The sequence below is a fragment of the Cydia amplana genome, chromosome Z, assembly GCF_948474715.1.
Source record: "Cydia amplana chromosome Z, ilCydAmpl1.1, whole genome shotgun sequence".
In the NCBI taxonomy this organism is placed as follows: domain Eukaryota; kingdom Metazoa; phylum Arthropoda; class Insecta; order Lepidoptera; family Tortricidae; genus Cydia; species Cydia amplana.
Genome location: NC_086096.1, coordinates 25,890,470 through 25,903,648, shown reverse-complemented (window position 1 = coordinate 25,903,648; position 13,179 = coordinate 25,890,470). Strand labels below are relative to the sequence as shown.

The 13,179-nt window shown below is 41.9% G+C and overlaps 1 protein-coding gene across 5 annotated transcripts in view; it reads left to right on the top strand.

Annotated features, from left to right (window-relative positions):
* LOC134661372 (E3 ubiquitin-protein ligase TRIP12) overlaps positions 1-13,179 on the top strand; it is a 40,640-nt gene that overhangs the window by 24,696 nt on the left and 2,765 nt on the right. For 4 of the 5 annotated variants that reach the window (XM_063517417.1, XM_063517416.1, XM_063517414.1 and 1 more), the window contains exons 21-34: positions 1,393-1,513; positions 1,849-2,027; positions 2,625-2,796; positions 6,157-6,355; positions 7,120-7,304; positions 7,700-7,883; positions 8,205-8,302; positions 8,728-8,865; positions 9,311-9,435; positions 9,688-9,840; positions 10,254-10,504; positions 10,637-10,728; positions 11,667-12,372; positions 12,687-12,875. In XM_063517417.1, coding sequence (XP_063373487.1) covers positions 1,393-1,513; positions 1,849-2,027; positions 2,625-2,796; positions 6,157-6,355; positions 7,120-7,304; positions 7,700-7,883; positions 8,205-8,302; positions 8,728-8,865; positions 9,311-9,435; positions 9,688-9,840; positions 10,254-10,504; positions 10,637-10,728; positions 11,667-12,372; positions 12,687-12,875 — 2,792 coding nt within the window. The remainder of the gene's footprint in view (positions 1-1,392; positions 1,514-1,848; positions 2,028-2,624; positions 2,797-6,156; positions 6,356-7,119; positions 7,305-7,699; positions 7,884-8,204; positions 8,303-8,727; positions 8,866-9,310; positions 9,436-9,687; positions 9,841-10,253; positions 10,505-10,636; positions 10,729-11,666; positions 12,373-12,686; positions 12,876-13,179) is intronic. The other variant, XM_063517418.1, reaches the window with a different exon arrangement.

The window sequence follows — 13,179 nt, the reverse complement described above, 5'->3', positions numbered from 1 at the left end:
CAGTGTGAAAATATAAGTATTGTTCATGCCTACATGGTACGCATGTAGGCATGTAACACGCTTACCTAACTTACGATGACGATATTTAAAAAAAAATATCGGCCCGCCTAACGGGACGCCATTCGTTATTGATTTTTTTAATTTGCAAAGGAGGATGAATGAAACTCATTAATACTTATTCGTGCAAGTATTTTTATTTATATATTTTTAGTAACGTAACATAAGTGTTACTCCATGACAACAAACTAACTATAAGATGCTAACTACTAACATAAAATACAGCCTGTATTTAGTCTTCATCGCTGTTTTCATTTATTACAGTCAGATTATCTACAAAACAATCAAATATATTTGTGAGAATTTCTGCTGGCTTTATAATTCTAGATATATATCTAGCATTCGTTAAATGCCAGCTCATATAAGGACTTAACTCGTTTTTTGAACATATTAGCAATTAATTTTCTTTTCTTTAAGTTTAAATCGCAGTTTGCAGACATTTTTTTCTTTTAAAACAGCAGCAATGCTTCACGCCAAAGACCGAATTACGAAAAAAATATTTGAAAATCGAACACGGCCAGCATCACGGCCGAGGGCCATTTTTTTTAATTTATTTCGCTTGCAGGACTCAAGAACTTACATAAAATGCTAAGTAACTCAATTACGTAGTACCTTTTTACAAAACAATAAAGTAAAATAAACAGAAACACTTGTTCGAATAAGTATTAATGAGTTTCATTTGTCCTCCATTTCAAATTAACAAAAAAAAAATGATTACGGATGGCTTCCCGGTTGGCGGGCCGATATCTTTTACTAGTGTCGTCAACGTTTGGTAAGCGTGTTACATACATGGTACGTACTGAACAATACTTATATTTTCACACTGTTCCACCTTTGTTATTTACATGAAACTTATATATTATGTAGATAGGTAGTTGGTTAATAATTAGTACAAAAATGGTGATAGTACGACGAGCTTGAACTGATATACAGGGTGTTTTATTTTTTTATTTAGGTTTTTTTCTAGGAAAATAAGTAAGTAGAGAGTTAGTTTTTTTTTTGATAGTTTGTATAGATGACATCAACATTTATGAAAAATTTCATAATTGTCCGTTTTATACTTTTTGAGAAAAAAAATAAAAACTTTTTAGGGTTAAATGAATGTCACGGGGTTCCAGGCGGCAGTAGAGGGTTAAAAATTGGTGTGGATTATTTTCATTTGACGGGGCATCAACTGGTAGTAGTTTTGAACTCAAAGCTTTGGGGGCAATTTTTGAAGGCTTATCCTGCTACACCCTTTGCTACATTCGTTAAAAGTATGTTTATCTTCTCATCGTGATTATTATGTCAACAAAAACGAGTCATAACGTGTTAATTTAATTACATATCTTGCAGCACCCCTTGGCAACGAGGGCAGCGGGCCCGAGCCCGGGACCGCCGCGTCCGCCGCGCAGCCGCAAGCGCCTGCCGCAACGCACAGGTCAGTTGTGTTGCCCTTCTCGACAATATTCGACAGGTGATTAATAGTTACACACTTTTGCATCCCTATATGTACATACTTATTTTTTATTTAGGATTGCCATTGGGATTCGGTAACCTAAACAAATGATGAACACGCAAATAAAATATATCGATACGCATGAACCCGGGGAGGTCGTAATTGCATGCAATGGATAATAATACTGTTAATGTCAGACTTAGATCTTTTTAATCCCGACGAAAGGGAGACTGGACGAGACATTGAGATGATGGTTTGTGTAGATGAAGTGATGCAACTGTGATAGCAACGCGTAACAAATAAGGAGCGAATATTGCCGGTGTACTAGATATAGATAGTGTTTTGTCGTGTAGGTCTGCGAGCCCGCTGCAGCTGGCCGAGATGCTGAAGCGCAAGCGCGCCGTGAAGCGGTCGGGCGGCGCGCCCACGCGGCACGCCCGGCGCCGCGACGACGCCGCCGCGCACAGCTCGCACGCCGCGCCGCCGCACCACTCGCACCAGCTGCATCATCAGCACACTGCGCCCGCCCACAGTACGAACCGCCTTACTGAACATACATACTACTACCGGCCTCCACTACTCTTCCACAAATGCTGCATTGTCCTCCATTTAGGCTCACTTGACATTTTTGTTCGAGCCTATCAATTTTTTTGATCTTCACACTCAATTTAGACGCACTTACGGAGAGGCGCCTCAGCTATTGATAATAAACAGATGACGAGCTAGCTCTGTACCTATTATGACGCCACAAATATTGTGCCACGGAGCTGTTTGCTTCGCAAATGGCGGCGCGTTGTCGTAGGTATGTAAAGTCTATTTATTTATTCGGTAGACTAAAATGACACTTCATAGTATGAAATGACGTTTTATGTTCATACTATGAACTGTCATTTCAGTCTACCGAATAAAAAAATAGACTTTAGTTAGTGCTTCTGAGCATTTTCCTCAAGTCGACAACAATTGTGCCTATTTTGCGTGTGTCACATTAGTAGTAGAAGTATTTAGATTATATCTCGAAGTAAAAAAAATATGCCTTATTGTGCGGTTAAATTAATTATGTGCTAGCCGATCCAACAAACACTGAAAAAATGATGGGATATGGAGCGTAGATTATCTTCTGTGAATGCAGGCTCGAGCGCGGCAGCGACGTCGCGGACCACGAGCCGCGTGGGCGCGTCGAAGACGTCGTCGTTCCTGTCGTCGCTCAACCCGTCCCGCTGGGGCCGCACGCCGCACTCGCACAAGGACACCGGCCTGCTCGCCTCGCCGCACTCCTCCGCTAACCTCACCGTTCAGAACAAGTAAGTTATTCTATTTTATTCCAGGTCGATTCACAAGAGCTGGCACGAATGGATTGAATGAGTGCATGAACATATATATCTGAGTATCACATTAACCAATAAAATGGTGGCATTGACTATATACCGATATAGGTGTATTTCGTATTGTTTTTGTATGTGTCTTTATACTTTACTTTTATATGCATATTATAAAAACCTAATATAAGACTTGAAATTAGTAAAGGATGAGGTTTTCTATATTGAGAAAGTTCTTGGTTGTATGCATTAGCGAAAATATATAATAATGACTTGCGACTGAGCTTTCAGTGTAGTGTGTGGTTTTCTACTAAGTGATTGATAGTAATATTCTTCTTTTGTTTGGAAAAGTGTTGGCTATGCATGAAGTGTCTAGTGGAGAGGAGTGGATTCCGAGTGAAGTCAGCGCGCGCTATGTATAATTGGAACTGAAAGCTAAACCCAACTAGATTTTTTAAACATTATAACTGTAAAAAAAATATGTTAAACAGCAGCCAAGCGAATTGTGTATTCCACTTGTATTGCATTACTATTTTACCTTATTGTGTGAAATGCCTTATGCGAGATGAAAATTAACAGTGGCCCATTTCATGAAATCTGTGGCTTGTAAAATAAGTGGAAGTTCCTTTATATACAAAGAAAAAAAAACCCCTGATTTTGTTACAAGTAACAAGTTTTCGTGAACGTCAAACAGCCGTTCTAAGAACATGTAACATGAAAATGTATTTTATGTTTTTTGTTATGCATTTAATTTTAAAATCTCAGTGTTGAAATTTAGTACTTATTTTAATTAGCTTTCTTCGTTATCAAACGTTGCTCTATTTGAATTCAAAACTGTCACAATGCAAGGATATGCCATAAACAATAAAGTCTATTTTATTAAGATTTATTAAAGAAAACAAGGAAACTGAATATTAACTACCTATCAAATTATTTATCATTGTTGCTAAGCGAATCTTATACCTTTAAACGAGCAATTCTTGTATATATATTTATATATTTCGGGGATCTCGGAAACGGCTGTAACAATTTCTATGAAATTTGCTATATGGGGGTTTTCGGGGTGAAAAATTGATCTAGCTAGGCCTCATCTCCGGACTGCGCATTTTTGAGATTTTATGTTTTCCGACCAAAGCTCGGTCTCCCAGATATTAATTTTAATATTACACTGGCTTTTTCCAATGAATTACCTGATTTCATTGTTTAAAAATAACCAATCAAAGCTTGTAAATATTTTGTTTATTTATAAGGAACCAACGAGACCCACTTTATCATCACTACGTGGGACACCAAATCATTTGATTATATGTATATATTGTGTTGTGTTGTTATTACATGGCTCGTTGAATTATGTATTTTGATTTGTGATTTTAGGGTTCCGTACCCAAAGGGTAAAAAACGGGACCCTATTACTAAGACTTCGCTGTCCGTCCGTCCGTCCGTCTGTCTGTCACCAGGCTGTATCTCATGAACCGCGATAGCTAGACAGTTGAAATTTTCACAAATGGTGTATTCCTGTTGCCGCTATAACAACAAATACTAAAAATAAAATAAAATAAATATTTAAGGGGGGCTCCCATACAACAAACACGATTTTTTTGCTCTATTTTTTGTTGATGGTGCGGAACCCTGCGTGCGCGAGTCCGACTCGCACTTGGCTGTTTTTTTTTACTCGCTTTTATTTAACTTGCAATGTTCTTATGTTAAAAATATGTTAGTTACATACACGTACGCATTTCCACCTATTAATTTTAGTGTTGTCTGCTTTTGGCAATTGATTTTATTTATTCAATAGGGTGAGTTGTTCATCAGTTAACCACCCTTTTTTCGAGCGGTCATATCTCGCAAATTATCAAATAAAATAAATAATAGCGAACATTCATCGATAGACTATTTAATTGGCTACAAATTTGCATTCAAGATTGTTTTTTCCTTTTAGGTTTGATATTATTGTGCCGTTAGAAAAAAATGGAATTCGGCTAATAGTACCCTCCAATAGTAATAGTCCACCCTATAGGACAGTATTAACCAGGGGTGTGTTCTACAGTTAACCAAGTTGTACACATTTAAACACTAATTTAAATATTTAAAAACAATAAGCCCCACACAATTAAGAACGCAGTTTTTATTAATTACAAAGAAATATAATACTAAAAAAATAAAAGATAATATGTTTTACTCATATATTATCCTCAAAAATCAACATTTTGTAACGTGGTGATTAACTGTAAAAATTACAAGTTTGTAACATATAAAAAGTCGAATTACTATGTAATTATCATGGTAGTAACATCTGTTTATTTGCAAGAGCCTACCTACTTATTATTGGCAAGAGCGCTGTAATACCAATTCCTTGTCTATTTACTTTGTATCTAAAATAAATTTAGCACGAATTCTTCAAAATGTTCAAGCTATTTTCCTCAATTACAATTTTAGTATTTGTAGTTTGACTACGACATTGTACATTAATAAGAAATTTTGCTACGCGATTGCCTATTTATGTTTGAAAGACAGAAAGAAAATACATTTATTTACGTCATACAAAATCCAGTGAAATACATAGTTAATGAGTGCGTATTAAATTACTGCCTACGTAATAATTAATTCATACGTCATAAGCTTAAATAAAACGCTCACATTACATTACCTACTTAAATGAGCTTCAGGGTTTTCATAACCGTGATATCCCAATGGGGTTGACAACCGTCGAACGTTTGCGTAGGTGGCGCCATCATAGCTTGCCCTTTCTTCTATGAGATTAGGCTTAAAGGGCTGGGGGAAAAAAATTACATAATTCTAGGGATTGACAGGGCAAGCTATGATGGCGCCATCTGCTAAATACTTCGACCGGCCAACCCATAGAAGGTAGCATGTAGCATCCTATAGAAGTGGTCTGCGCGTGCCTCCGTGAGGGACAAAACATACGCAATGCGACGCTATGATTGGTCGAATTTATTTGTTGCCCACCATAATCCATACTAATTTATAGTGGGGAATAAAAAAAAATGTGAGACTGTGACAAGGACAAACAATAATAGCGCTTTCGCTGCTACTCCTACTGCAAGATACATAAGACTATCCCGTTCTGTCAGTTATCCTCACCACTCATGCCCAATCCAGTTTAATACTAGATTCATGGGCTAACCCCATTTGCCCATTAAACTAGACTAAAACGAATTTCCTCGCGCTATAAGTAACGATTTTTCACTACACATACCGTGCGTTTCTTGAGCGAAAGATAACTACAGTCAAACTAAACTTACTCTGCACCGACTTTTACGTGACATCTTGTTGCTCGGTTGTTCTTGAATCAAGAGTGTCGTATGATCGCTATCGTTTGTTCAGAGAGAAAGTCCGCGAGTGGATCCAGTGGACGGCGGCGCGGCTGGTGCGCGAGTGGGGCGCGCTGGGCGGCGGCGGCGGCGCGCTCGACCAGCTGGCCGTGCTGGCCGGCGCGCTGCCGCACGCGCCCGCGCCGCAGTGCCGCGCCGCGCTCGACCAGCTGCGCGACACGCTCATGCAGCACGACGTCTCGCCCTTCGAGGTACGCACTACAAACAATATAATTGGATGCAGATCCGCACGCCGCTCCAATGTTACAACCCCGTAGTTACAACTGCAGGCAACTTATACCATAGAGGAATAAGTAAGATTACAGTGCTCACTCCATATATGAGTTTTCTTACTTAATAACAATAAGTTGTTTGGCAGGTATGGCAATACGAAGTACTAATAAGATTAAAACTCGCTTAATCCTTAATACTTATTAAAGTTATTATCTTATTACAAATAGGTTTTCGCAAAGCTTTGTTATAACTTTTTATAAATAGGTTTATATGGAATTTTTAAAATGTTTTTTGTTTTTTATCAAACTTCTTTCAAAAATATGGTTACGCAGTTGGCGTATATTCACTAATAACGGATTTTCACAGTTACACATTGTATGAAATATATAACCTCATTATGTCATTATATTAGATTTAATCTGATTTTTTTATGGAGTAATTTAAGGAGCGGTTTTACAACTAGAGTTTGTACGAAAAGAGAATAGTCGTGGAATATATGGGGCCCAAAACATTCTTCTCTTTCCGAAAATACTATAATCAATAAGTTCATGCCAGCTATTATGAGTTAAAAGTGAGTAGTGAGTTATATAAAAATAATAAGAGAATAACATACTATTCATTTATTTTAAGATGTAATTGCGCTCATTTAAATTAGAGCGTCTATATACTCCCCAACTTACCCTATACAATAGTAGACAGCGGGACGAGATTGAGGCCTCGACATAATCTGTTGGTTGTCCAGGTGAACCACTCCGGCGTGCTGGGCGCCCTGCTGCAGTACCTGACGGGGCTGGACGACGCCACGGTGGCGGGCGCGCGCGACCGCGACGGCGAGGGCGAGGGCCGCGACGCCGACCAGGTGGCCGCCTGCGAGGAGCGCCTGCGCCTCTTCCTGCACGTGTTCGCCGACATGCCGCTGGCGGCCGAGTAAGACGATCAACCACATACAATACGGATATTCTAAAAAAAATGTCGTCTTCCATCGTATTTACAATCTTTTTTTAAATCAAAATTGCATATGTGTTTTTAAGTCCAAGTTTTGATTCGTGTGCGGCTAGAGTATATTCATTCACGGTCACTAACTCCGATGTCAGTGTAAAACTCTGACATTAAAAACTTACTAAGTCAAAAATGGTGCCGATCGACTTTACCGGCATCAAATTGTTTACTTTACCATTAGAATTTTCATACTTTAAACATCCATTCGGATACTCTTTAATCTGTGAACCAAAATTGGTTTAAAGCAAACCTCTGGGACATGAAATGAATAATGTAATTAGACAGTCCACACATAGACTACATAGTTATTTTATATACAGCAGCATCAGCGAGTGGTCGGACAGCGGCACGCTGCTGGGCGGCGGCGGCGGCGGCGCGCTGGCCGCGCTGGTGGCCAAGGTGAACGCGTGCGTGTCTCACCTGGAGCAGTTCCCCGTGCGCGTGCACGACCTGCCCGCGCGCCCCGCCACCTCCGCGCTCAAGTTCTTCAATACGCATCAGCTCATGGTCAGTGCTCACTACAATACCTAATATTGTCATCCGAATATGTCCTCTTTGAGCGACTGCTAATCATTCATCTATCAAAACTTGATTAGTCAACCCCAAAGCTCAGAGTCTTTGCACAACCGGTTAAAAAATATAGCCCAGATTTTAAAATACGTTACGTGTCTTTGAATGTGCTATTTCCCAGTTTCTGAAGTACATATTATTTGTTTTTTATATGACTACATAGATAGATAATAATTATCGAATAATATGGCCAAGCGAAAATGTTTTAATAAATAATAGTTATTTTATGATTCAAATTTTATTTTTGTTTTATTACAGTGTGATCTCAAACGCCACCCAAGTTGTACTAATCTCAAGCAATGGAAAGGTGGTGTCGTACGGATAGATCCGCTTGCCTTAGTTCAAGCGATAGAAAGGTAAGATTCACTGGCACTCAACTGCACTGACCCAAATCCTTCGTATGCATACACCCTTTAACTATTGTAAATGTCGACCTTGTCTTCGTGGCTGTATTATTCCAAACATTTGCCATTTACTTTACCACAATCGTTTGTAATGTCACCGTATTATGTGACAATACTAATTAACATCCCTATCCCTGTGCCTGGCTTATCCCCATAGCTGATTAGGCTGCGACTGCAGTGACAAAATGAATCCTTACATCTTCCATATGGCCACTGTCCTGTACGTTCCTATCGGTAGACATTTGCTCTGTAACTGTACCCTGTTTATCAAAAGCTTGTAACTTGTAATACAAGTGTAAGTCCCCAGTAGCTTTTGATAAACGGGGCACCGGTCCGCTGCTTTCAGTTTAGTGTGACATGTATTTGTTCGTTGTCAGATATCTAGCACAGCGTGGCTACGCGAGCGCGCGGTCGCGCGACGGCTCCACGGCGGCCGCGCAGTCGGACGACGACGCCGGCTCCGAGGACGACGTGGAGGACTCGCTCGCCACGCCGCCCGTACACCAGCCCACAGAGTGCGCGACACACTACTCCTACTTGTTTAAACACTTCCAACTATCCACTACTGCAGCTCATAACTGACAACTATAAACACAAAAAGTACAACAATACCAAAAATAATAGGTCTTGCATAGCCTTGATACGCATAATGGTATGTCTTTATGGTTGTAACTCAACCTTTGAAAATCAAGAGCATTGGTCTATATCTATACGCAGTATTATCCACAATCTGATGTGCGCACGAAATTCTTAAAACGTCATATAATTTCCTTAACGGAACGAAATTTCCCCTTTCACCATTCCCATATTTTATTTCTTGCGAAACTTTTGAGATCGGCTCCAACTTTTTGGAAACTTCGTACCTTGCAGAATGCACATTAGTACCCATGAAGCTTACTGCGGTATTTGGACGGTTTTTGCACGGTGGTCCTCTGAAATGAAATGAGATATGTTTTCCAGCACGGAGCACAAGCTGGAGTTCCTGATCGGCGACACGGTGCTGCCGTACAACATGACGGTGTACCAGGCCGTGCGGCAGTTCGGCGAACAGACGGACGCCGACACAGACACCGAAACTCCGCTCGGTGAGTCTGCCTTCATTGATCACCACGTCTCTTTCTCACTCGAGTCTACCGTTGCCAACCTTAGTGCACAGATTTGCGGTACACTTTTGTTGCTTCTATTTTATTTAACTGATTTCAATATTCCGGCAATATAATTTAACTTGTCTTAGTATACTTCTTACAAATGTTAACGAATCATTACAAAAGCAATAAATAGTGTTGTTATTACTCCTCGCTCGAGGAACCCACACTAATAAACAAGGTGTAATGTAGCGAATGCGGGCATCTGGGTGCAAACGCACACGATCTACTACCGCGCGGTGGAGGCCAGCGAGCCGCCGCGCGTCGACTCGGCCGCCTCGCGCAAGGGCAAGGGCCAGCCCACCAAGCTCTCGTCCCGCCGCAAGCCGGACGTTCTGTGGAACGGTAAGCTCCACAACCTCATGTTATCACACAGTAGACACTTTTAATATTATTATCTGACCCAATTGGACGAAATACAGCTGTGTAAAGGTTAATTAAGTGGGAGGGCTGGGCTTTGTACCTGCTATACTCTATTACCCACAAAAGTCTCTGATGAGTCTGATATGCGATACCGATCACTCAATTAAGGAACAATGATAACTAGATACCGGAGTTTGTAATGTTACAATACGAACACCACAATGATTTTCTCAACATTTGACATGTTACATTACATTGGCTTTTTTTTTATTGTAACGAAACATACAATGTAGGTATATTAGATCGATCTACCTCTCAAGTCTCAGTCTCATTTTTGTAAAAAATATATTTTTTGCTAAAGCCAGACGAAATTGATAATGTATTATTAAATATAGATGGAGTAGTGGCAGCGCGCGAGTCGCCACTAGTGATGATCCTGCGGTCACCGCTGCTGGCGGGCGGCGGCGGCGGCGGCGGCGGCGGCGGCAGCGGCGGCGAGCGCGAGGTGAAGGACGCGGCGCTGCCGGCGCTGGCGCTGCTGCGCGCGCTGCACGCGCTGTCGCGGCACTGGCCCTCGCTCTACCGCGCCGCCTGCCAGCCCGACCACCGGCCGCTAGTGCCCAATGCTGACTTCATCAATGCCAAGGTATAACGGGCTCATTCACTATCAGCTTACATTATCGAACAAACATACATCCTTTTCTTTGGTATTAGTTAAACTAGGAACATATGATATTATTCAAAGTTTAATTTCATGTTATGTTTTTTCTCTTTTTAGCTTGCTGCCAAAGCCAACCGACAACTTCAAGACCCCTTAGTTATAATGACCGGAAACCTTCCACCATGGTTGAAAAAGATTGCATATGCATGGTGAGTATTGACTTCCGTAAAGCTTTGGATTCCTCCGAAAGCGGTGCCGTCATATAGCGGCCACAAAAAACGGCCGTCTATACGGTGACGACATGTGGAAAGTACCACGTTGTCATAACACACCGTCAGCCACCAAGGCCAAAGCGGCAAATTTGAAAAATGTAGGCGCAAAGGTATAAAGTCCCATAGAAAATTTGAATTTCGCGCCTTTTTCTACTGACAAGATTTACTTGACCATCTATAATTTACTTGGAGGATGAAATATCATCAGAAGAGAAAAATAATCGCAGTACGGAAGATCATTTATTCAAATCTCGTGTCATTTATTCAAAATAGCTTCACCGCTATCTAATAAAACGTTCACGAAACTATCGACACCGTCATGACGGCACCGCTTTTTTACGTTACGTTGACAATCAACGCCGTCTAGGAAACCGCGCCATCTTGTTTACATAGTCAACGTTCTAATGACGTCATTCACCGCTATATAGCGGCCCCTATATGACGGAACCGCTTTCGGAGGAATCCAAAGCTTAAAACCTGACTAACTTATATTTAGCCCTGCACCCTTCTTTTTCTAACTATGTTTTTAATAAAAAAAGGGACGGCTAGTCTATCTCGCCGCGAGATACTGTCGCGCCAATCATGTGCTAGCCCGGCTGAGATAGTGCCAGTACGTACAATTTACATTTGGTAAAAGTAAATATTTGGGAATATTTTTCGGAAAACTTCATTCATAGATATTCAACGTCTGTTGTCTAAAAGTACTCCATGCCCGTAAAATAAATTAGTACCACTGAAAATCCGCAAATGGCGAAGGTTAAATAAAACCTCTCCAAGCTCTAAATACACAGACATGCATAAATTTCTAGTTTATAATATTAATTGTATACATTTTACAGTAAGGCATGGTACTAAGATGTTGTTTTTATTTTCAGTCCATTCATATTTCCGTTCGAATGTCGTCACTTACTGTTCTACGTGTTGTCATTCGACCGCGACCGCGCGCTGCAGAGGCTAATCGAAGCTGGCGGCGAGCGCGGCGGCGCGGCGGCGGCGGGCGGCGCGGGCGCCGACACGGAGCGCGTGGCGCCGCGCCTCGACCGCCGCAAGCGCACCGTGCAACGGCAGAATGTGTTACGCCAAGCCGAACACGTTATGCACGAGTTCGCACACTCCAAAGCGCTGCTTGAAATTCAATACGAAAACGAAGTGGGCACCGGGCTCGGCCCGACCCTCGAATTCTACGCGCTCGTCTCGCAAGAGCTCCAGCGCGCTGATCTTGATCTCTGGCACGGTAGCGAAAACTTTAAGCAGAAACCGCACTCGTTCGGCGGTGAAATAGTGAAGAGCCAACCGCCTGTGGTGACGGACCGGTCGTCCGCGGAGGTGGCGGCGCGCCTGGCCTCCTCCGTGCGCGACGCCCTCAGCCTGAACGAGGAGCGGTCGGCGGAGCCCTCGGAGCTGGAGAAGGAGACGTCGATCCCGTCGCCGGCGCCCGACGCGACGTTCGTCTCGTGGCCGTGCGGCCTCTTCCCTCAGGCCATCGGCCGGAATGCGCGCGCATCGCATCTCTCCCGCGTCAAGGCCAAATTCCGCTTTCTAGGCAAATTCATGGCTAAAGCTGTAATGGATTCACGAATGGTAAGTTGTTTCAGCTAATTTATTTTAAGGCCCGCACTTCTATTATTTCCTGCGTTACTATTTATCACTTCAATTACTATTCCACAAAATTGTGTATGACGTAATAAATAAAAACTATTATATTACCTGTAAGTTTTAATGTAAGCGAGTCAAAGAGATTCTTCGAACTTGATAATTTTGTAAACCTAAATTTAATTGCAAGGGAGGTCTCATAGTTGACTGCAGAGTCACATTAGTTTACTCTGGTTGGTGCAACCGGCCCTTAATCACAAAATGGTCCCGAGGAGTGTACTAAGTAGAGTGTCGTGGTGCAGGTGGATATCCCTCTGTCGGTGTCCATGTACCGCTGGGTGGTGGGCGAGGAGCGGTGGCTGAGCCTGAGCGACGTGCGGCACGTGGCGCCCGAGCTATGGCGCTCGCTGTGCCGCCTGCGCCGCGTGGCCGAGCGCGCCACGCTCATCAACGAGGACGACTCGCACACGCCCGAACAGAAACAACACCTGGTAACACACACTCTTCTGAATACATATCAATATTATATACAATAACCTTTTGAGACAAAACAAACGTACGGTCCATCTATTGATACCATAGGTGGATGCATGAACATTGCTGACATAAAAATACTTCTCATTTAGCCTCTTTTTACATTTTCTGCTCTACTCTTTTCGCGACTTTCATTATATATAAGATAATCTCCGCGGGTAAGATAGAACAAATCGCAAAGACTATAGTTTGTTATCCATAGATTGTTTTGTTTTTGTCATTCGAATTGGGTTTTCATGATATTATACAGTGAAGCGTAAA